This window comes from Colossoma macropomum, unplaced genomic scaffold, assembly GCF_904425465.1.
Source record: "Colossoma macropomum unplaced genomic scaffold, Colossoma_macropomum, whole genome shotgun sequence".
In the NCBI taxonomy this organism is placed as follows: domain Eukaryota; kingdom Metazoa; phylum Chordata; class Actinopteri; order Characiformes; family Serrasalmidae; genus Colossoma; species Colossoma macropomum.
Window position 1 is genome coordinate 3,019,464 of NW_023494800.1, and position 25,359 is coordinate 3,044,822.

General features: G+C 41.5%; 1 protein-coding gene across 1 annotated transcript in view; it reads left to right on the plus strand.

Annotated features, from left to right (window-relative positions):
• camk2a (calcium/calmodulin-dependent protein kinase II alpha) overlaps positions 1-25,359 on the plus strand; it is a 117,780-nt gene that overhangs the window by 32,366 nt on the left and 60,055 nt on the right. Inside the window, exon 3 of the mRNA XM_036588111.1 lies at positions 17,332-17,391. Within this exon, the coding sequence (XP_036444004.1) occupies positions 17,332-17,391 (60 nt within the window). The remainder of the gene's footprint in view (positions 1-17,331; positions 17,392-25,359) is intronic.

Consider the following 25,359-nt stretch of genomic DNA (forward strand, 5'->3'; position numbering starts at 1 on the left):
CAGCTCCTCACTGCTGGGCTTTAGTTACATTTAGGGCATCACATGCCTTCAAAGAGGGGGGCGGGGCAATTATTTATTATCGCCCACCCCTAATTCTTTAGTGATATGAAGCTGACGTCAGATATTCACCAGCTTCTTGTTCAAATTTTCCCGTTCCACCTTAAATGGTGCAGCAGTTCCATTCTGGTGCTTCAGGCATCAGAACCGCTGGACTTTTTAAGGTGGAACGGGAAATTTAGCTAGCTAGCTACCAAGGCTTTAGCTTACTATTAGCAATTTTTTATGCTTGTTATGAAGAAAATGACCATAATACACCTAAACGACATTAAACTAAGATAAAACAATGGTTACCATGATTTTTAACAGAGAAAATTCTCACATTTGTGGGTTTCTTCAGCCATCTTACCGGTTTTTCTTTTTTTCTCATAACTCTCTGTTTGGAGTCTCTGAAAAACCTCCATTTGGAGGGTCATGTAGCCCCAACGCTTCGCCCTGCCCCTCTATCTCAACAAGAATCAGGACACCCTACCCCTAGACGTGAATGGGCAAAATGGAGGGCTAAGGGCTGAGTGGTAGGAGAGAGGGATTGGGCCCATGAGCTCCAAGCACTACTCACACTTACACTATGTTTACATTATGACTGTAGAAAGACGACAAACTGGATGAGGCCAAACATTTTGCCACCACCAACAGCAACGGCCAGCAGAGTAGTCCAGCAAGAGTTCAGTTTTCAAGCTTTTGCCGTCAGACGCAGTGGTGGAATGAACCAGATAGAGAATTATTCATGTATTTGTTTATTGATAAACACTGATGCTGAACATGCCACCTTTATTTTAATGCCAACATGTCAATGCAGCATAACGTTTGCTCCTATAGTAGTATTTATACGACAAATGACACCACTGTAAATGCAGAGGCCTGTATACTATCTAGAAGAAGCAGAATCTCAGGGTAAATATTACATTTCCTTAAAGCGTATCTAAATATAATAAATGTTTCAGTTAAATATACACAAACATAATTCCAAAATATATATTTTGAACTGGCCCCAACTGACAGAATGCAGATTATTTATTTTTTATTGTTATATATTTATTATTTATCAGGCAGTGGTTTGTTTTCATCAATTTATGTGAGTTAATATCAATTCATATTCTTGCTATAAACATCTAAAACATGGAAACATGGAAACCGACTTAGGCAGTCTATAATAGATTTCTGTTGTCTTCAAAGGGTGCCTTGGCTGATTGAGGGTGATTAGTATTCATTAGAAATGCAGCCTTATCTGCATTAGCAGGTGTGTTGCTGCTGGATATGAATAGCCAGTAAACAGAGTTAAGCAGAATGTCTGTACCTCCAGTTTATGCTTTTCCCTTCATTATAACAAAATAAAATAAAATGACCGAGTGCAGCAGCATTGAAGTCCAGAATTATTAAAGCTTTGTTTTTGAGACAGCCTGTCAAAAGTGTGGTGACACCTGGATTTTGTAGATGTTTCCTAAAAAATAAAATATTATTTCTTAAAAAAGAAAACCAATTTTGGCTGGCTGTGATCTTTGGTTCCTCAGGCAGCACTGTATTTAAAACCGACATGATTCTGTAGTGGAAATCATGGCATGGGCTCAGAAACACTTCTGGAAACCACTGTCTGTGAACACAGTTTATCACTGCATCCACAAATGCAAGTTAAAACTCTACCATACAAAGAAGAAACCGTATATAAACAGGATCCAGAAACACTGCCGCCTTTTCTGGGCCTGAGATCATTTAATATGGACTGAGGCAAAGTGGAAAAGTGTCCTGTGGTCTGATAAAACCACATTTAGACAAAAAGAGTTTCAATATGTGCTTTTAAAAATAGTTTGGAAAAGAAAACCTTGTTTAGGCTCTTCATACCGAGGAAGATACTTTGATGAGCATGAAGCTCAGTGTTGAAGCTCAGAGATCTATTGTAGATAGAGCTACAGCTGTGGTCAGCCTGCTGTTGTGGCTGTGCTGTGAGGTAGGTGGTGGATCAGGAGCGAGGAGGGTGTGCAGTGCTCTCTATGAGTGAGTGGATCAGGAGTGAGGAGGGTGTGCAGTGTTCTCTGTGAGTGAGTGGATCAGGAGTGAGGAGGGTGTGCAGTGCTCTCTGCGAGTGAGTGGATCAGGAGTGAGTGCAGTGTTCTCTGTGAGTGAGTGGATCAGGAGTGAGGAGGGTGTGCAGTGTTCTCTGTGAGTGAGTGGATCAGGAGTGAGGAGGGTGTGCAGTGTTCTCTGTAAGTGAGTGGATCAGGAGTGAGGAGGGTGTGCAGTGTTCTCTGTGAGTGAGTGGATCAGGAGCGAGGAGGGTGTGCAGTGTTCTCTGTGAGTGAGTGGATCAGGAGTGAGGAGGGTGTGCAGTGTTCTCTGTGAGTGAGTGGATCAGGAGTGAGGAGGGTGTGCAGTGCTCTCTGCGAGTGAGTGGATCAGGAGTGAGTGCAGTGTTCTCTGTGAGTGAGTGGATCAGGAGTGAGGAGGGTGTGCAGTGTTCTCTGTAAGTGAGTGGATCAGGAGTGAGGAGGGTGTGCAGTGTTCTCTGCGAGTGAGTGGATCAGGAGTGAGGAGGATGTGCAGTGCTCTCTGCGAGTGAGTGGATCAGGAGTGAGGAGGGTGTGCAGTGTTCTCTGTGAGTGAGTGGATCAGGAGTGAGGAAGGTGTGCAGTGTTCTCTGCGAGTGAGTGGATCAGGAGTGAGGAAGGTGTGCAGTGTTCTCTGCGAGTGAGTGGATCAGGAGTGAGGAGGATGTGCAGTGCTCTCTGCGAGTGAGTGGATCAGGAGTGAGGAGGGTGTGCAGTGTTCTCTGCGAGTGAGTGGATCAGGAGTGAGGAAGGTGTGCAGTGTTCTCTGCGAGTGAGTGGATCAGGAGTGAGGAAGGTGTGCAGTGCTCTCTGTGAGTGAGTGGATCAGGAGTGAGGAGGGTGTGCAGTGCTCTCTGCGAGTGAGTGGATCAGGAGTGAGGAGGGTGTGCAGTGTTCTCTGTAAGTGAGTGGATCAGGAGTGAGGAGGGTGTGCAGTGTTCTCTGCGAGTGAGTGGATCAGGAGTGAGGAGGATGTGCAGTGCTCTCTGCGAGTGAGTGGATCAGGAGTGAGGAGGGTGTGCAGTGTTCTCTGTGAGTGAGTGGATCAGGAGTGAGGAGGGTGTGCAGTGCTCTCTGTGAGTGAGTGGATCAGGAGTGAGGAGGGTGTACAGTGCTCTCTGCGAGTGAGTGGATCAGGAGTGAGGAGGATGTGCAGTGTTCTCTGTGAGTGAGTGGATCAGAAGCGAGGAGGGTGTGCAGTGCTCTCTGCGAGTGAGTGGATCAGGAGTGAGGAGGGTGTGCAGTGCTCTCTGTGAGTGAGTGGATCAGGAGTGAGGAGGGTGTGCAGTGTTCTCTGTGAGTGAGTGGATCAGGAGTGAGGAGGGTGTGCAGTGTTCTCTGCGAGTGAGTGGATCAGGAGTGAGTGCAGTGCTCTCTGTGAGTGAGTGGATCAGGAGTGAGGAGGGTGTGCAGTGTTCTCTGCGAGTGAGTGGATCAGGAGTGAGGAGGGTGTGCAGTGTTCTCTGCGAGTGAGTGGATCAGGAGTGAGGAGGGTGTGCAGTGTTCTCTGTGAGTGAGTGGATCAGAAGCGAGGAGGGTGTGCAGTGCTCTCTGCGAGTGAGTGGATCAGGAGTGAGGATGGTGTGCAGTGTTCTCTGTGAGTGAGTGGATCAGGAGTGAGGAGGGTGTGCAGTGTTCTCTGTAAGTGAGTGGATCAGAAGCGAGGAGGGTGTGCAGTGTTCTCTGCGAGTGAGTGGATCAGGAGTGAGGATGGTGTGCAGTGTTCTCTGCGAGTGAGTGGATCAGGAGTGAGGAGGGTGTGCAGTGTTCTCTGCGAGTGAGTGGATCAGGAGTGAGGAGGGTGTGCAGTGTTCTCTGTGAGTGAGTGGATCAGGAGTGAGGAGGGTGTGCAGTGTTCTCTGCGAGTGAGTGGATCAGGCGTGTGTTGACTGTTAAAGGGAATCACAGACTGTTTCCCGCTGTGCTGTGACTCAGTGCTGAGCGTGTGCTGGTGTACAGTCAGGGTTTTCCGGGAGCTGTGCTGTATGTGTTCTGGAGCGCTCTGGTCCTCACTGGTCATTCTTCTGTTTAAGTGAATTCACAGACTGCTCAAGCTGGTTCTCTCTCTCTGTTCTCGTTCTGATCTGGAATATTAAGAGCTTAAATAGGAATTTATTTGATTTTCCCACCCAATGGTTCTGCATAATTAAATGGCTAAGATGTAAACAGAGTCGTTCAGAGTGGTTTGGTGTGAAACGCTCTGTTCCAGAGAAACTTACAGAGTCAGAATTGTTCACAGTGGTGGTGATAGGAACCAGACGCCCACCTCTAAAAGCTCCCTCACAGAAAGTTATGATTTCTATGATGTTATGATGTTTCTATTATAGTTATGATGGTTCTATTATAGTTTTGAGTATCGGTTTAGGGTGGAGGGATACATGTAGATGATGGGAGGCAAAATAGTCCAGATATACAGAGTTAAAACTCCAGAAATCCACCTCTAAAAGCTTCCTCACAGAAAGTTATTAATATATTACAAGATGTCTGAATATATGGTTATGAATATATTACAAGATGTCTGAATATATAGTTATGAATATATTACAAGATGTCTGAATATATAGTTATGAATATATTACAAGATGTCTGATACATTGTTTTGTGATATTTTTGAGAAGATTTTAGCTAAACATGTATTTTTTGAAATGTATTCATGGTGGAGGGATACATGCAGGGTGTTGTGAAGCAAAATAGTCCCCAGAGAAAACGTATTGTTTCAGATTTTCCACTATTTTCCATCATCAATATTCCATATAGTCTCAGAAGACTCATGTAGGTTCACTGGTGGTTCTGGATAGTAAATAAAATGTCTATATTTGTGTTGTAGTCATGGCGACCCCTGGTTCCTATCACCACCACTGTAAAGACATCTGAACCATTTCACACCAAACCACTCTGAATCACTCTGTTTACATTACACACACTGAGTTATGGAGGAAAATTGGTGGAACCCCCCCCTTTTTGTTTGTGTTCAATACATGCTGACATAAACCTCACTGGGTTTCCAAAGAGATAGTTTGGCACAAAATTAATCACCCCTCCACCCCCTCAAAAGTTGTCCATCAGCCAAGACATATATGGTGCAAAGAGGCTACAGTGGCACCCACCAGTTACCATGGTGATCATTGTATGATATCACCTAAAGTTTGCACAAAATTCAGGCCTCAAAATTACTGCAGTTTGAGGCAAGTGTGATATTCAGGAATGAAGTTTGCATGATGCTAATTGGTGCTAAAAATGGTGCTTTGAATTTGCATGTGTTGGCTGTGTTGGTTGCACATGAGTAAAATGATAAATCAACACAATTGCTGTCTTTTAGTTTACTTACTTTGGCAAACACTGTGTTGATGTCACATATTTTATTCATGTGCAATTGATTTTACGTATATATATATATATATATATATATATATATATATATTTAAATCTATGCTCCACCTGCAGCCTCACTTTGGATTGAATTGCATGCAGGCCAGTTTGTAGTGTGGACCGGTTTGGCAGCTTTGTGAATATTTTTAGGTTGCGTAATTAAACTCTTCCTGTGTTTTCTGCTTTGTTTAATTTCCACTGATTCAGTGCGGCACCCCATTAGCCTACTTACACCCCACTGTTCCTCTGTAATACTGATCACAGTCTGAAATGTCATCATCGTCTGAAAATGCGCAAGACGCCTTTCCCTTCACAAGCGCCAGACATAATACCACTTCAAAAGCATGAATCCACCGAGGGAATCATAAAATCATAACTTCATTGAATGGGAAAAAGCAAGTGGAATACATTTAAATGAGACAAGGCCATCATTTTTATGGATCACCACATTGAGCCTTTTGAGCTCAGTAAAAATAAGAAAGCTGTGCAGTTTTTGAATAAAGTTTTAGAGCTTCCTGAGAGGACCATTAATATGAAATTTTATGTTTTTATAATTATATTTTTTAACCCATAGAAACCTCACTTATTACCAGATATAACAAAACCATGTTGTACCACAAACCACATTTGTGTTTGTGTAGAAGAGGAATTTTCTGAATTTGATGAAAAGTTGTAGTGGTGCGTCTTGTTGTACACGTCTTAATAGATTTTCCTTCTTTGATTTAAGAGAAACTTACCGAGTCAGAACTGTTCACAGTGGTGGTGATAGGAACCAGACGTCCACCTCTAAAAGCTCCCTCACAGAAAGTTACTACATGAAATGGTTATGACTTCACTGTCTGATGACTGAGACACTGTTTTATGACAATTTTGAGAAGATTTTTTAAATGAGTTCGTGATAAATGCAGGATGTTGTGAGGCAAAATAGTCCCTAAAGAAAGCTTTTTCAGATTTATCACTATTTTCCCATCATCAACATTCCAAATAACAGCTCAGAAGATAGTATAGATTCACTGGTGGTTTCAGATAGTAAATATTATGGCAGTTTTTTAAATTTAATATTAGGACTATTAATATTAAATTTTAGATCTTTAAATTATATATTTTAACCTACAGAAATCTCACTAATTGCCAGATAAAACAAAATCATGTTGTACCACACACCACATTTGTGTTTGTGTGGAAGAGGATTTTTTTTAATTTGATGAAAAGTAATTGTTGTGTGTCTTGTTTCACACATCTGTACAGTTTTGCTGTTCGCCGTTGTGTTTGATGTGGAGAGTCAGCATGTAAATGTATAGTGAATGTAACACATTATGTGACTATATTATGTGGCCTTCATCTGAGAAACCTTTGCTTACTGATGTTACGCTCCTCTCCTTTGCCCCAGTACATGATGGTGGAGCAGTAGAAGGTGACTCCCTGCAGCTTCCCATCAGTTGGGCTCCCAGTTGCTGTCAGTCCTTGTTAGCCACAGCCCAAAGCTGCCCTTCTTGCTCTTTTCTGCCAGATCTTTTGTTCTGGAGCTTTGCACGCTTTCTTTGAATACCTGTGTTGTTGCTGAGTTGATGAAGCATCTTCACCGGGTACATGATGGCTGTGCAACCAGCCACCTTAGGCTCAGTGACCAGTTCTGGCAGCCACAAACCCCACCACTATATCAGGAAAGAGGGATGTGATTGGTCTCCTTGGAGGTTGAAGTCTGGTTCAACTCAGTTATATTACTCCTCCAGACCATGAGGAAGACCCACTGAGAGCTTGAGGAAGAACCACTGAGAGGAACCAAGACTCACAAGTAGAAACTCCTCCAGACCATTAAGAAGAACCACTGAGAGGAACCAAGATCTCCCTCAGAGCATGAGGAAGAACCTCAGAGCAGAACCAAGACTCAAAAAAAAGAAACTCCCTCAGAGCATGAGGAAGAACCACTGAGAGGAACCAAGACTCAAAAGGATAAATTTCCTCAGAGCATGAGGAAGAACCACTGAGCAGAACCAAGATACAAAAGAAGAACCTCCCTCAGAGCATGAGGAAGAACCACTGAGAGGAACCAAGACTTAAAAGGAAAAACTCCTTCAGAGCTTGAGGAAGAACCACTGAGAGGAACCAAGACTCAAAAGGAAAAACTCCCTCAGAGCTTGAGGAAGAACCACTGAGAGGAACCAAGACTCACAAGTAGAAACTCCTCCAGACCATGAGGAAGAACCACTGAGAGGAACCAAGACTCAAAACAAAAAATTCCTCAAAACATTAAGAAGAACCACTGAGAGGAACCAAGATCTCCCTCAGAGCAGGTGGAAGAACCACTGAGAGGAACCAAGATACAAAAGAAGAACCTCCCTCAGAGCATGAGGAAGAACCACTGAGAGGAACCAAGCCTCAAAAGAAGAACCTCCCTCAGAGCATGAGGAAGAACCACTGAGAGGAACCAAGACTCAAAAGGAAAAACTCCCTCAGAGCATGAGGAGGAACCACCCTGAGAAACCCAGACTCAAAATCAGGGTTGGGGAACTCTGGTTCTGTAAAGCCGGATTCTTGCAGAGTTTCATGTTTTTTTTCCTGCTCAAGCACACCTCAGAGAAAACATCCAAAGTTTGCTGGACTCTGGGTCCTCACCTCAAGTCAAGTCAAGTCAAGTCAAGTCAGGCTTTATTGTCATTCCAGCTCTATACAAGTACACAGTGAAACGAAACAACATTCCTCCAGGACCAACATGGGAACACAAGTGCGAGGCAATACAATAAACACAGTGCAGACAATACAGTACAATAAATACATACAAACGACTTACAATAAATATATGTAACATATTTAGCATATATGAACATAGAAGTCACTGAGGTAGCAACCAGAACAGCAATATAGGGTATACAGTATATAGTACCTCTCCTCAAACGGGAAAAACTCCATTAAAGCATGAGTAGGGCCCACTGGGAGGAACCAAGACTCGAAAGGGGAACCCATCCTCCTCTTCTAGACACTGAATAGCAAAATAGTTGCCTGCCAAGTTTGACCCTTATATTCCATTTGTTGCCAGGAGAAAGTCTCGCTAGAGTTCCTGGAGAGGTACTTTCAGTGCCTTTTCCCGGCACTCAAAAAGGAGATGAGGCTGACAGCTAAAGTGGAGAATGCTGACAGCTATTCGAGTCCTTTCAGTTCAGCTTTTCAGAATCAGTTTCCAGAGTCCCTGCTGGTTTCCTCACAACCTGCTCATTTCTCCACCTGTACTGGCCTTTACACAATGCACAGGATGTGGCGGAGTCTTGCCACATCTTGGTGAGGAGTGGTCAACCCTCCTCCTCAACCAAAAACAACCCCATTTCCAAAAAAGTTGGGACACTGTGCAAAATATAAATGAAAACAAAGTGCAATGATGTGCAAATCATTTAAGCCCTGTATTTAATTGAAAAAAGTACAAAGACAACATATCAAATGTTGAAACTGAGAAATTTGATTGTTTTTTGAAAAATATATGCCCATTTTGAATTTGATGGCAGCAACACGTTCCAAACAACACTCTGTAAGCGTTTGGGAACAGAGGAGACACTGCTGTAGTTTAGACAGTGAAATGTTTCCTTGTTCTTGCTTGATGTAGGATTTCAGCTGCTCATCAGTTCGGGGTCTCTTGACGTATTTCTTGTTTCATAAAGTCCCATATGTTTTCAGTGGGTGACAGGTCTGGACTGCAGCCAGGCCAGTTTAGTGCCTAAATTTTTACTACAGAGCCATGCTGTTTTAAAACATGCAGAATGTAAATCATGCAGAGTCATGTCTGTTTTTAATGCAGTGCCACCTGAGGGCCTGAAGATCATGACCAGCAAATACTGGTTTTCAGCCTTGTCCCTTGCATGTATAGATTTCTCTGGCTTTTCTGAATCTTTTAATGATATTATGTACCGTAGATGATGAAAAGCAAAAGTTCTTTGCTGTTTTATGTTGAGAAACATTGTTGCACTATTTGATGGTGCAGTCTTTCACAGAGTGGTGAACCCCTGTTGCCAATTAACCTTCAGGTGTTTTGCATTACACAACTTTACCAGTCTTTTGTTGCCCCTGTCCCAACTTTTTTGAAATGTGTTGCTGCCATCAAATTCAAAATGGGCATTTATTTTTCAAAAAACAATCAATTTTCTCAGTTTCAACATTTGATATGTGGTCTTTGTACTATTTTCAAATAAATATAGGGTTTAAATGATTTTTACATCATTGTATTTTATTTTCATTTACATTTTGCAAAGCATCCCAACTTTTTTGGAAATGGGGTTGTAGATGCAGATTAGGAATGCACCAATACGGGAATTGTGGGCCAATATCCCATACTTTTTTAATGTATAGATTGGCTGATGCAGATACATAGACATTTCTAAAACATAGAAATTAGGATATCCACCTGGATTAGCATCATGGAGAGATTTATTTCCATGGCTACTAAAGCATTAAAATGAATAAAAATAGATATTTTAGTGCAGTAACCCATCTTCACCTAAACATCCAGCTCTTTTGGAGTTTAACAAATACATCATCAAACACATCACAGTGCAAATCCTGCATGTCCAGCCTCAACTCTGCCAGTAGCATCAAGAAGTTCTTCTGGAAACAAACAGGAAAAAGCCTAAAGTGTAGATCTGAACCTGTTGATACAAAATGCAAATCGGATGTAAATGTAAATCTTTAAGTAATAAGTTAATAATAATAAGTCACCCTTTATTAATTTTACACCAGGGAAATTAACCTCCACATTTAACTCATCTGTGCAGTGAAACACCCACATACACACTAGGGGGCAGTGAGCACACTTGCCCAGAGTGGTGGGCAGCCCTATCCACAGTGCCCAGGGAGCAGTTGGGGGTTAGGTGCCTTGCTCAGGGGCAGTCACATACTGTCGGCTCAGGGGATCGAACCAGCGACCTCCCAGTCACAGGGCTGGTTCCCTAACTTCCAGCCCAGGACTGCCCCTTATATGACTAGTCTAAAGGTTAAAGCTTGCTAACATGCAGCACACATTCAGAATGGTGCTTTTACAGATGTGCAAGCTACCCACTAATACACCCCCATCCAATGACAGACCCTGGCTTTCGAACATTTTATGCTGGTCAATCTGAATGGTCCTTTTTCTCTTTGGCCTGGAGAACACAACATCCATTATTTGCTGAAACAATCTGAAGTGTTAACTTACCAGATCACACATTTCCACTGTTCGTCAGTCCATTTCAGATGAGCTTGAGCCCAGAGAAGTTGGCAGCATTTCGAAATGACATATGATGTTGTTGACATTGCTTCCACTGTGCATAGTACAGTAACTTGCATTTGTGGACGGAGCGATGAACGGTGTTTATTGACAACAGTTTGTCAAATTATTCCTGAGCCCATGCAGTGAAATCCATCACAGAAGCCTGCTGGTTTTTAATGCACTGCTGTCAGAGAGATCGAAGGTCCTGGTTATTCACTTGGGGTTTTCAGCCTTTGCAGACGGAGATTCCATGAATATTTTGATGATATTATGCACTGAGGAGGGTGAAATACCTCAAATCCTTGCAGTCTCTCATTGAGGAACATTATTCTACCCATCCTTGCTAATGAAGGACTAAGCCTTTCCTGGATATTTTCCTTTATACCCATGCAACATAGCATCACCTGTTTAAATATATATATATATATATATATATATATATACTTTTTAACTGAATTTCCTAGTCTTAAATGTACCCAACTTTTTGGAACATGTTGCAGACATCAATTTTTTGTTTGTTTGTTTTGTTTTCATTTAAATAGAGATCAAAGTGGATTTATTTGCATTTTACATACTGTCCCAACTTTTTTGGACACATGGGTCTTAAAGGCACAGTAGCAAAACTACTCTGCTTATTTCTCTGAGATAAAGAGTAGCTGGAATGTTCTGGACATCTACCAAGAAACCCAAATGGAACGAACCGTGTTCCTCGCGGTTCTGTGGGCAGCAGTGTTTTGGCTGCTGTTGAGATCAGAGTGGATTTGGAGAGGAGAAATAACGAGTGTGTTAAAGCGATGATCTAACAGCCGCTCCGGGTCCCTTGGTGCTTGTTCTCCTTTTCATTTCCCTCTCTCTGTTTAACAGCCCCGTCGCCTCCCAACCACTCCACATCCAACTGCTCCGAGCTTCTACACCACTCACGGTGACAGATGTCTGAATATTTTGGTTTGTTTTGCTTCAACTAAGCCTGACTGTGTTGTTCTGTGATTGAGTAGAAACTCAGCAGTGTCATGAGCGCGCTGCCGTCATTTTTCCGCAGACTGAAACATGTTTATGTCAAATTCATTTGCAGGTGCTTTGACCTGCAGAAGCTTGTCAACACCTTCTGCTCAGGCCTCAGAGGCAGAAGATAAAGTGAGAATATACATAGTGGCTAATTTAAACAGGACGTGGTTCAGAAGATGCCTTTAGTGAATCACAGCCAGTATTACATGTTCAGTAATGATGAATATTGCATGTTAGAGTCAATCACTTGTGCACTCGTGAAGGTCTCATAAGTCACATTACTGTAGGTTTTTCTAATGATAAATATTGTTTTTCTGGGCCGATAATGATATCGATTATCACTAGACAAGGAGACTGATAACAAATATGTGGGGGCCAATATTTATTTGCCATAAATTTAAAGTTTGTGAAAATTTACACTCTTTAAAAAGATGGTTCTTCAAGGGCTCTTAAGTAAAGAAAATGGTTCTATATTGGACCTTGAACACTCAAAGAACCCTTTGCATGATTAAAGGGTCCTTTGCATTCCAAAACGGTCCTTCAGATCGATGGAGAACGTGCTTTAAAAGATTATATATAAACCCTTTTTCAAAGGGGTTCTATATAGCACCAAAAAGGGTTCCACTATTGTTACAAGCCAAAGAACGTTTTGCTAGTGTAAATGGGGCAAAGTGTAAACAGCAAGAAGGGCCTGGGCTCGATTCCCGGCCGGGTGACCAGGGTCCTTTCTGAGTGGAGTTTGCATGTTCTCCCCGTGTCTGCGTGGGTTTCCTCCGGGTACTCCGGTTTCCTCCCACAGTCCAAAAACATGCACTCAGGCTGATTAGACATGCTGAATTGCCCCTAGGTGTGAATGTGTGTGATTGTATATATCTGTCTGTCTGCCCTGTGATGGACTGGCGACCCGTTCAGGGTGTATCCTGCCTTCCGCCCAATGACAGCTGGGATAGGCTCCAGCACCCCACCGTGACCCAGAAGGATAAGCGGTTTAGATGATGTATGTATGAGTGTAAATGGTTCTATATAGAATCATTTTTTACTAAAGAACCCTTGAAGAACCACCTTTTTTAAGTATGCATGGTAAAAGCGTTCTTCAGATTGAGAATGTGTTGGATATGGTTCTTTATAGAACCTTTTTGAAATGGTTTTACATAGCACCAAATAGCTTCTTTGATTGTTACAAGCTTGACATTGTAAACTCTTAAAAAATTGCTTCTTCAAAGGTTTTTTAGTAAAGACAGTGGTTCTATATGGAACCATGAACACTTAAAGGGTTCTTTGTACTATGATATGGTTCTTTAGATTAATGGAGAATGTGTTGCATATGGTTCTGTATAGAACCTTTTTAAAAATGGTTCTATATAGCATCAAAAAAGATTCTTTTATTGTTACAAGCTTAATGTCATACACAATATCAAAGCTATGTTTTGGTGCTATATAGTAACTATTTTCAGAAAGGTTCTATATAGAACCGTATAAAACACATTCTCCATTAATTTAAAGAATGATTTCACTATGCAAAGAATTATTTAAGTATGCAAATGGTTCTATATAGAACGCATGGTTCTATGTAAAACCATTGTTTTACAAAGACATTTGAACAACGTTTGAATGACGTGTGAACTCGCGCACAGCTGGTTCTGTGGGTTCCGGATCCTGAACGTCGTGTGCACACTGTGGTGGAAATGACTGGCTTTACAGTGTGCAGAATGATGAATGTTTTTGTGACAGCACCCCCTAGAGGTGTGGTGTCACACCCAGCTGTACATTCAAGTCTAAACTGTGAGGATCTTTTTCATTCAGGTGGATTTAACCAAAACCAAAGAGCCCCCCGCCTGAGTCTGATAATCTGAGTATGATGACAGAGTTTAATCCCCTCCGGTGGCCACGGCAGGTTTTTATTTACCGTGATCGCTGTGGTCCGTGGCAGGATATACTGAGAGCCACAGCCGACATTATTCGATGTGATCTTTTTATTTTTCTGTGCAGGTTTTTTTTCTGTCTATATATTTTATAATTCTATTCCTGGCGTAGTCCGCAGTGTTGCCTAGCAACAGCTTTTCCAGAGTTCAGTGTGTGTCATGATGCTGCGGAGTGGGAGACGGGGACGATAACAGATTACACACAGCAGCTCAATAGAGGAGAGAAAAGAATCCACATAACGATTCACCATCTCACTAATCACACACCGATTTCATCTCTCTCTCTCTCTCTCTCTCTCTACCCCCTCTCTCCTTTCTCCCTCTCTCTCTCTCTCTCTCTCTCTCTCTCTACCCCCTCTCTCTCTCTTCCCCTCTCTCTCCTTTCTTCCTCTCTCTCTCTCTCTCTCTCTCTCTCTACGCCTCTCTCTTTCTCTCTCTACCCTCTTTCTCTCCTTTCACCCTCTCTCTCTCTCCTTTCACCCTCTCTCTCTCTCTCTCTACCCCTCTCTCTCATTTCTCCTTCTCTCTCTCTCTACCCACCACCCCCCTCTCTCTCTCTATACCCCTTTCTCTCCTTTCACCCTCTCTCTCTTTCTCTCTCTCTCCCTCTCTCTCTCTCTTTCTACCCCTCTCTCTCCTTTCACCCTCTCTCTCTCTTTCTCTTTTTTCTATTACTCTCTCTCATCTCTTTTTTCTTTTTCATTCTCTCCCGTTTCCACTATCACTCTGTCATTCTCCTTTTCTCTCTTTTTCATCACCTTCTCCTTTATCTCTTCCTCTTTTTCTCTGTCTCTCTTTTATTTCCATTCTTTTTTCATTATCTCTCTGTTGCTTGCTTTCTCTCGAACTTTCTGACTCTCTCTCTTCTCTCTCTTCTTTCTCTCTTTCTCTTGTGCTGTCTCTCTTTTTTCCATCGCTCTCTCCCATTTCTCTCTCCTTTATCTCTTCCTCTTCCTCTCTCTCTCTTTTCTCTTTCTCTTTTCTATTACTCTCTTCTTCACTCTGTCGCTTGCTTTCTCTCCAACTTTCTTCTTCTTTCTCCTTTTCTCTTGTGCTGTCTTTCTTTTTTCCGATAATCTCTCCCATTTCGCTCTCTCTCTCCTGTATCCCCCCCCAGCCTCTCTCTCTCTCTCTCTCTCTCTCTCTCTTTCTCTCTCTCTCAGGGCTAAATGATAAATCACATGCAGAACTAGCCAGAAATTAAAAGCTATTTATTTATTTATTTATTTGTTCATGTGGTGTAGGCGTCTTGTTGCGTGTTGGAGTTTATGTTTCTCTCTTTAACTGCAGTACAGAATGTTTCTGTGTACAGAAGCTATTCATTTCATGTTACTCTCATTTTCCAATACATTTACATTTACAAAATTGTTGACCTTAACCTCAACCCAAAACCTAATCCTAACCCTCACCTTAATTAGTTCCTTAATGAATTGTATTTATGTTTATTTTCTGAATGGGCAGGTCTGACTTTTTTCTGTCAAAAAATGACAAACAGTAAAACGTAAAGGATTTTTTTATTTCTGCAAAACATACACAACAATAACCTTTTATCAAATTCAAATCATATTAAAATATCTCCTCTTCTGCCCACAAACACGAATGTGGTCTGGACTGAAAGTTTAGAATCAGCACTTTCCACACAATTTCTCCACTCATTTCAGTCAGAAATATTTCACAGCATGGCTGGTATGACTGTATGATATAACTGTGACATAAAAGGGTTAATAATAGTAACAAACAGCAGGCTGGTCTGATGGGTCACTGCAGGTCAGCTGTAATGTTTAAGCTTTGCTTCGTGTGTGGAGAGGATTGTGCTGAACATTCTGTGAACGGTCTCCTTCAGCGCAGGCTAACAGCGCTATTACTACAGGGTTAGTTCTGACTGCAGGATTAGTTCATTACTGCAGCCAGAGGCACAGCTTCCCACTTCCACAGGTGAACAGCAGAACCTGTTCAGCTCCCCGATATTCATACGTCACAGTAATTAAACAGAATGCTGTGGTCCTGCATCTGACATCACGGCTAAACAGACTTTTAACTGTCACCTGATGTAGCAGGTCTGGCTCACACAGTGTTAAACCCTCTGTAAACTGTGATAAGTCATTTTATACGTTATACATGTCAACTCAAATCTTGGCTGGGCTCAGCGGCAGACTGCACAGCACGTGCTGAAAGTCTGGCGAGACGTGAGTTTTTCTGGTGATGGGCCTACGATGCATAAAGATACTGTGTATTCCATTTTTTTGACACTGCACCACTTTCTAACAAAATAAACCCCAAAAATCACAATCTCTACAATTTATAATCAGAAAAAAGCCCTGTCTTTTGAGTGTGGGTGTGTCTGGACCATAAGCCCTGCCCCTCCTCACACACTTTACTCTGATAGGTTGCATTGTGTTGATCATGGAAAGTGAATTCGGTGAAAAATGACAAATGAGAGACACTCTCACGAGATATGAAGGGCGAATCAGCTGTACAGCTTTACATTTTCATAAAGACGTTTGCAAAAAGTTTGAACACCCCGGTCAAATTCCAGGTTTTTCTAAGTGAAACTAAGTTCTACTTTCCTGCAGAGTCAGGTTCCAACTCTGACACACCCACTCCAGCTAATTAACGTCTTCAGTAGTCATTCATCTGATCTGATGTGTCAGTGAGTGATACATTTCCATGCACTTAATAATCCGATAACTGCAAAAATCTGATTTCTGTCAGTAATCCGATCAACGCTTTTACATGCACTTGAGTAATCAGATAATGTGAAAACTCCAGGTCTGCATGAGTCAGACAGTAATCAGATTTCTGCTTTGCAACCGGCCAGTAAGCTCACAGAAGAAGACGTGATGTAAATGTAACGTAAAACTTCATGACGCAGCTTTTTTTTAAACATCGAACATCTTCACCTGAAAATATAAACATACATCATCCAGAAGATGAAGAATATTTAAATCCTTCATTTTGTCAAGCATGTATTTGGTTTCAGCGTCGCTCCAAAAGTGTTTTGCTCGCTTACTTCTGGTACCGTTGTCTGTTTTCACACATGCTCAGACTGAGAAATCTGAAAGAAATCAGAGTAAGAGTTTACAGCACTGAGAGATCTGATTACTGAGCTAAACTCCAGCTTTATCCTTTATCAGATTTCTTAATCGGATTTCTAGACCTCACTCCGATCTAAGAAATCAGAGCATGCTCTTTACATGAACATTTGAATAATCAGATAACTTCAGACATCTGATTGTGATCGGATTATTAAGTACGTGTAAACACACTCACTGTTAACTAATAAGGGCAGCGTGTTAGATCCAGGCTGGGGATAACTCTGCAGGAAAGTCGATCTCCAGGAGGAGAGATGGTCACCACTGCTCCACAGACACAAACTTAATAAACATAGCAGCATTTTTCTGCCGATTTTGGTGCACAATTCTGTATTTTCTATTTATTTGTTTAACATATTGGACAAAATAAACTGAACTACATTTTGTTTTATTTTTTCCTTTATGTTAAATTTAGCATATGAACAGTTATTGTGTATTAAAAGTGCAGAAGTGTGTTCTCTGAGGAGGATATGTTCAGTTATTTTCACTTAGAAAGTCAACAAAACATGGAATTTGGCTGAAATTCTGCACACACTGTTTGTACACTGTAATGGTGTGAATACTGAAATGGTTTAGATCCTCTGTATGGTAACTGGTGAGTGTTTGTGTTTCAGATCATCAGAAGTTGGACAGAGAGGCTCGGATCTGTCGACTGCTCAAGCACCCCAACATAGGCAAGTACAGTTAACTTTATACTACATAATAGTGCATCATAACAGGTCTTAACTGTTTATCTGCATTTAAGGGACACTTATGTAAGAGTGTTTTTGGGCCAGAGAATGATCGTGTTGAGGCGTTTGGCAGATTCTTTTCAGAGAACTAGTCAGTAAAAGAGTTTTTGTAATATCTGAAGAAAATCAATCACTTAAGAAAATTATTGGTTAAATATTTAAAAAGCTGATTGACATGGAAGGAAAGATTAAAATGAATAAAGCTTCGCACCAAGGTCCTGACCTCAGCAGTTTCAGAGGACATTTCTTACTTATCTCCATTTAAAGCAGCACACAACATGCACAGACTCAAAACGAAGGTCCGGCTCGATGTTTAGGCCTCTAATGATCTCAAAATCAACAATTGTACTGATGAAGATATGATGACAGTAGTAGATAATTCACCCACATCCTCAAAAGACGCGCCCTTCACCAAGTTTTGACTGAGTTCTCTTTCAACACACTCTCAAAAGTCAGATTCATCCACTTGTGGAGGTCCAACATTACAAAATGTTCTTTCACCTGATGCGTGCAGTTGCATATTTCCACCAGAGAGGGCTCCAAATCCTTAAATCTTACATAGTGTTGCTTTAACCTGACTGTACCTGAATTCAGAACAATTGGCCAACTGTGTTTGCGCACAGAGGGATTAGACCTCCACATTTAACCCATCCATGCAGTGAAACACCACATACACTCTAGTGAACACACACACTAGGGGACAGTGAGCACACTTGCCCGGAGCGGTGGGCAGCCCTATCCACAGCACCCAGGGAGCAGTTGGGGGGGTTAGGTGCCTTGCTCTAGGGCACTTCAGTCACACATACTGTCGGTTCAGGGGATTGAACCAGCAACCTTCCGGTCACAAGGCTGGGTCCCTAACCTCCAAACTACTTAAAAGCCAAAAGAGGCTTAAAAGGCTTAAACAAGAAACGTCTCCAAGCCATACAAAAAGTGTTTGTTCCACAAAGAGCAAACAGGCGGAACATAAAGCTGATCTTCCTCTCATGATCACAGAGGAAGTGTCTTTTGTTTTCTGATTATCTTTTATTTCATTTTTCTAGTCCAGCCTTTGTTTAAGGGCGCTGCTTTCAGCATCCCCTTTATTTGCCCTTTCCCCCCGTTGTTGTTATTCCCATTCATTGAGGTGTTTTTCCCGTTTTTGCCTGGCTTCCCAGTGACACAGTGGTAACTTCTCAGACCGCCAAACAGTACATTGGTGTTTTGAGCCTGGCTCTGAGCCACCCCAACGTGCACAGTCACTCAATTCACACCCCATCACCTCATTATATTCATTTAAGACCCTTTCTCACGGATTTTCCTCTGTGCACTTGGGTCCGCCTCCCTGCTGTCCCGTAACAAAAGCTGGCTTTCCTTCTCTTCTAGCAGCACGTTTGCGCCATAGAGTCAGCATAACGACTGTATTAACAACTGACTCTTTAGACATTGAGCACAAGCTGCTGTTAAAAACAACAGACGAGCCATGCAATAATAAATAAATAATAAATAAAGCTGTATTTAAAAAAAAATGATTTTAGTTTTCCTGTGGGCCGCAATGCTGTGTAATTATAAACAGGTGGGCCTTGGGGTGGAAAAGGTTGAGAACCCCCTGTAGTCTACACTCCGCTATGTCTGCAAACAGGCTACAGGAGATAATGTGGTACAGCAGTGCAGCTATTCTGAGATTTTAAAACTCATGTAGTGTCCACTTCGCTTTACTAACACTTTATAAAGTGTAGACTCAATTCAATTGGTGTGGACCTGCACTGTCTGTCCAAAAGTATCCAAACAGTCTTTCTACTAAATTCATCTACTTTAAGGTCAACCATCACTGATACAGACATTCTATTGTGCCCGCACAGCTTGTATAATCTCCTTAGAAAAGTATTGACTAGTAGAACAGGCCTTCAGCCTCTTCAGTCGTCTTTTATTGTTTCTTTTTAAGAGAATTTGGATGAGAACAGGCTGTGCAGCAGCGACGAGCCGATATTTCTTTAAAACCACTGAAGTATCACTTCTTGCATCTTGCATCCATCATCTGAACATCAGCGCGGATGCGACTGAGCTGAAGCGGAAATGTTTGTCTGGAGCTCCAGAATCACTAATTATGTTTACAGCCCTTATGTTGGTGTATATTTTAGTACAAGGATTCTCACCGTTTACCGCCTCAATATCCACTTATTTATCGGAAGAAAGCATGCAGACCCACAGGAAAACAAACTCAACTTTTTTTTTTGCTTAAAAATGACAGTTTTGGGATTTGTTTTAGGGTCATTCTACAGAAACGTCCATTTTTGTGTCCTTAGCGTTTACAGACATATTACACTAAACATGTTAGGGTTACAATTTGTTTTACATTTTTAAATAAAACAATAAAACAAGTTATTTTAACAATTACACCTTCTTCAGCCATCAATGTAGCAATATTGGTTTTTAAATCAATCATCTAGAATTCCAAGCACCACAGAAGAGCTCGTCCCTACAGTCATGTGTGAAGGCTGAGGCCATATTTTGAAGAAAAAAACGTTTTTCTGCAATTTAACTACACTAATCTATACATGACTATGGAATATATCAATGCCAAATAAACTATATTATATATTATTATAATCATTATAATAAATTATAAAATATATAATGAAAGCTGTTGTCCCCAGGAGTTGTGTCACTGGTGTTACTGCATAACAAAAAATCTCTTATTTTGAAATAAAAGTCACACTGATGACATCACTTGACTTCCTTTTACCTGTTTTCTGAGGATCTATGAAGAAAAGCTCATGGTGAGTCCACTGAGTCTTTCAGTTATCAGAGATTTTCTCATTCAGCTCATGATTTCATATGAAGCTTTTAGCTGACGTCACTGGTGTGACTGACTTTATTCTGAGGTAACTGAAAAAATAGAATACAAATGGATTAAATTTCATATTTTAGTGGATATTCCATGATTGACAACATGTGGTTTGATGTTCTGTAGCAGACATTTGGTAAAATGCATTTTTCATTAAAAATGTCTCTGGTGTTCCTTTATTATGTGTAACACCAATGAGGATCAGTGACACCAGTGACTCCTATGGAGAGATAGGAAAGTGGACGTATTTGTAGAATGACCCTTTAACAAAGCGATGTGTGGATGCTGCAGTATGCAATGTGCATCGGTGGACAGAATAGCCCAACATAAGCTTGTTTTATACCATATGCTGGTCACTCGCAAGGGGACCGTTAAAACTTTAGGGGAGTGAACTTTGTTTTTCTAGAGGAAAGGGGCAAAAAATAGATGAAGCTGCTTTGTGAGAGGCTTAATTAATATTGTTTACTGTTTGAAAACTTCTGATATTTATTTCTTATTATTAAGTCAGTTATTTTTTAATTGATTTTTATGACAAAGTGCCATCACTGGCACACTTTAGGGAGAATGGAGTCATGAGTCAGTTGAGGTCAGGTCAGAGTTGAGTCAGTAGTCACTTAAGGGAGAATCGAGTAGCGAGTCACTTGAGGGAGAGTCAGTGCTGGGTTTGTGAGTCAGTTGAGAGCCAGTCTGTGTCTGAGTCGTGAGTCAGTTAAGGTCGAGTCTGAGTTGCGAGTCAGCTGAGGGAGAGTCAGATTTGAGTATGTGAGTCCCTTGAGGGCCAGTCCAAGTTGAGTCATGAGTCAGTTGAGATCTAGAAAGAGTCAAATCAAAAGTTACTTAAGGGAGAGTCAAGTCACGAGTCAGTTGAGTGAGAGTCAGAGTCAAGTCAAAAGCCACTTAAGGGCAAAGTCAGAGCTGAGTTTGCGAGTCAGTTGTGGGCCAGTCTCTGTCTGAGTCACAAGCCAGTTAATGTCTAGTCTGAGTCGTAAGTCAGCTGAGGAAGAGTCAGATCTGAGTTTAAGAGTCAGTGCAGAGCCAGTCCAAGTGGAAGGCCAGTCTGAGTTATGAGTCAGTTTAGGTTCAGTCCCAGTGAAGTCACAAGTCAGTTGAGGGCCAGTCTGAGTTCAGTCACAAATCAGTTGAGATCATCAGTTGAGTCAAAAGTCACTTAAGGGACAGTTGAGTTGCAAGTCAGTTGTGGGAGAGTCAGAGCAGAGTTTGCAAGTCTGTGGAGAGCCAGTCCAAGTGGAAGGCCAGTCTGATTCGTGAGTCAGTTTAGGTTCAGTCAAGTCATAAGTCAGTTTAAGGGCCAGTCTGAGTCGAGTTGCAAGTCAGTTTAGGTTTAGTCCAAGTCAAGTCGCAAGTCAGTTGAGATCTAATAAGAGTCAAGTCAAAAGTCACTTAAGGGAGAGTTAAGTCACGAGTCAGTTCAGGGAGAATCAGAGCAGAGTTTGTAAGTTAGTGGAGGGCCAGTCCGAGTCGCGAGTCAGGTTAGGTTCAGGTGAGTCATGAGTCAGTTGAGGGCCAGTCTGAACCAAATCACAAGTCAGTTGAGGGCCAGTCTAAATGGTCATAACTGCCTGTCTAAGTTGCGAGTCAGTTGAGGGAGAGTCCGAACTGAATCAGTTGAGATCTTGTAAGAGCCAAATCAACAGTCACTTTAGGGAGAGTCGAGTCGTGAGTCAGTCGAGATATAGTAAGAGTCAAATCAACAGTCACTTTAGGGAGAGTCGAGTCGTGAGTCAGTTGAGATATAGTAAGAGTCAAATCAAACGTCACTTAAGGGAAAGTCGAATGTGAGTCAGTTGTGGGAGAGTCAGAGCAGAGTTTGCAAGTCAGTTGAATGGGCTGCCAGTCTGAGGGAGAGTCGAAGTCAAGCCACAAATAAGCTGAGGGCCAATCTGAGTAAGTCTGGAATCAGTTGAGGGCCAGTCTGAGTCAAGATTAAACTAGTGTGACTTGAGTCAGAGTCTGGCTGTGGCTGAAATGGTGCCGTATTATATCGGTCATCTTTCAGTGTTAAATCTGACGTAGACTGTGCAGCGGCTGCGTCTGGGTGATCTGACCGTAATCTACTGCGTTCAGAGCGGCGAGCGACTCAGACTGTGTGCACAGAGCAGAGCTGGGAGAGCTGTGTGTTTAATTTGGCGATGAAGAGGAGCTTCTTAGACTCTGGCGTCTTCAATAATGCATCTGCCTCACCAGCAATGACAAGACTGCCTGCATTATTAATCCCAGACATTTTCACTCATCTGCGTTTGGCCCAGAGCAGCTCCATCTTTATCACGCTCAAAACTCAGCTCTGAAAAACGAGAGCAGGAAGTTTAACACACACGGTTACTGAGCTGCCATTATGAGTTACTGCTGTCGTTCCTGCAGCAGACAGATTCCTCACGCTGTTTACACGGAGATGTGTTTTATTCTCTCCTTATCAGCTCAGAACCGGTGATTACAAATGTCCAGTTTATAAGGAGGCTGAGATATCGTATCAATTATACTATGTCAGTTAATATTTTGGCTGTTTTTTAAAAGCAGAACTCCATCTTAACTCAGTGCCACGTGTTCTATTGCTTTTATACAACAGTTAAATAAATAAAGTAATAAATTAATAAACTGGGCCGTGAACGCGGCGTTTAATATGTTTTAATGTTCGCAGTTCCTTCACCAAATTATAGTTCCTTAATGAGCAGCTTGTTGCTGCGTCAGAGTAACGAGCTCCGCCCACTCGCTGCACAGCCGGCAGTTCGTTCTCCAGCTCCTTACACTAAATCCCCAAACTGTCATCACCACTGAGCAGCTTTTCAGTCAGCAGCTGTGACAGAAGAACAGCTGAACAACCTGGAATCAGCCAGAAATGAACCCGATACCATTCGCCATGTGAAGTCTGATCTTCAGAGTCTGACCAAATCAGACTGAGCCATAAAACTGCCACAATATCAGGTTCAGCTCAGTTTTGTCGATTTTTGCCAGATCAGTATTAATGTTGTTTTGTTCCAGCCAGTCTGTAAAGCATCTTACAGCCCATTTAGTTTGGAGAATGGTATTGGGTTCATTTCTGGTTCTGAAATCACTTTTCACAAACAAGCAAAGTTTCAGTTTAAGATTTATTTGCAACTTAGTTACAAGTTTAAGTTTAATAAAAACTTTAAACTCAGATTCACAAATGAGTTTCCTTTACTAAACTGCATCTGTAGGTCTCTGTTCATAAACATAAACTAGCCAAAACTAATTTACTATAAAATGAAATGTGTTTGTATAAATTCAGAAAAAAGACCCGTCAGTCACAACTGCATATGTGTACATATTTCTATATTGTGGTCTATTTACACAAAGTTAGGTTAGTTCATCATTTATGTTGAATAGACTCTCCCAGAATTTTACGCTGCTGCACTGATGCTGAACTGTATGCTTGCACTGGGTCGGTATGACCAACAGGTCAAAACAAGCTCAAAACAAAGTGACCGCTGTGCCCTGATTGGTGTTTTTGCTTTGCGCTTCTTTCGTTTTGACATGTTACGTTTTTATACACACATAAACCAAAAGGAACGACAGATTTCTCATAATGTAGCGGAGTAAAAAGTGAGATATTTGACTTTGAAATGTAGTGGAGTGAAAGTAAAAAGTCGCCCAAAATGGAAAAACTTCAGTAAAGTACAGATAAATTAAAAAACTACTTAAGTACAGTAACGAACTACATTTACTTCTTTACTGTCCACCACTGCCTTTTAGCTGCATGACTTCCATTGTAAAATCCACAATATACCACGGCTGTGATGCATCACAACAGCTGATCCCTGTATCACTGCACCACGGCACAAAAAACCCTTCTGCTGTTAATGGATTAATCTTTGACTCTAACGCTGATCGCATGGAGCACTAAGTGTACTGATGAAGTAAGAACCTGTTTTTTGTTAAAACTGAGGGGCTGGAGACTTATATTGTTAACTAGAACCAGGCTGGTCAGTTAGCCAACAGGCTAAAAAAGAGCAAACATGCTAAACATTAATATAACAGGCTTGAACTAAAGTACTCACGATATGATTCACTGAAAAACGGCAATATAAAAGTCTAAAGAATGTGACCTGAATGTCTAACATGCTTTAAATGTCCATGTTTCAGTTAGAAGTTGCGTAAAACCCAGGCTGAATCCCAAACGGCTCCGTACTCCCTAGCTAAATAGTGAGCTGTGTAACATTAAGTTTAGAAATTCTAGCTTCTTCTGTCAGATAGTGACTGTTTGTCAAGTATGAATGTGGATGAACCCCAAATGATGTAGAGAGCAGGGAGCCGTTTGAGATTCAGCCCCAGTGTGAGAAGAGTGACGTCGTCAGACTGGAAGAAGACTTGTGGTGGTGATTTGGTGATCAAAAATACTTATAAACTAAAAGTATTTACATTAAACAGTGCTGTTATCATATGTTCACTGTTATAGGAAAAAAGTTTTAAAAATTGTGAAATGTCTGCAGTTTACAGTGATGAGTGATCGAACATTCTTCTCCTCATTCAGAGGCCAATTGTTGCTTAACAACGATACCGTACTCTAAAGTAGCTACATTTCTTAGTGGAAAACTTGTTTATGTCACTTATTATAAAAAATAACTTAAATAATTATCTAAAACATTGTGTATTTTAATATATTTTATGTTGGATGCCGTTTTATAAGAGCAATAAGCCACTCGAGGCAGTGGGTTACTATGATTTTATCACAGGGAAGGGAATTTTAGGCACTCGTTGTGCCAAAGAACACCCTTCCCCGTGATAAAATCGCAGTAACGCAACGGAAGTAAAGCAGATCACTCTCCTCTACTGTCCATTAATACTGTTTATCTGTTGAGGCTGTTAGAATAACAGTAGATCCCGCTCTGAGTGCTCCTCTAGCGCCCCCTTGAGTTCTGAACGTATTAACTGCCACGGTAACGTGAGAACGCACAGTGAGTTTGTATAGCAGTGTTTGCAATGTGATGGCTGGGTGTTGTCATTTGCGTTTCCATACTTGTGTTGAGTTTTTTTGCCCCATAATGCATCACTATGAATCCATTTACTGCTTTCTTTTATTTGCAGTTATTTGCCCCAACCATCACAAC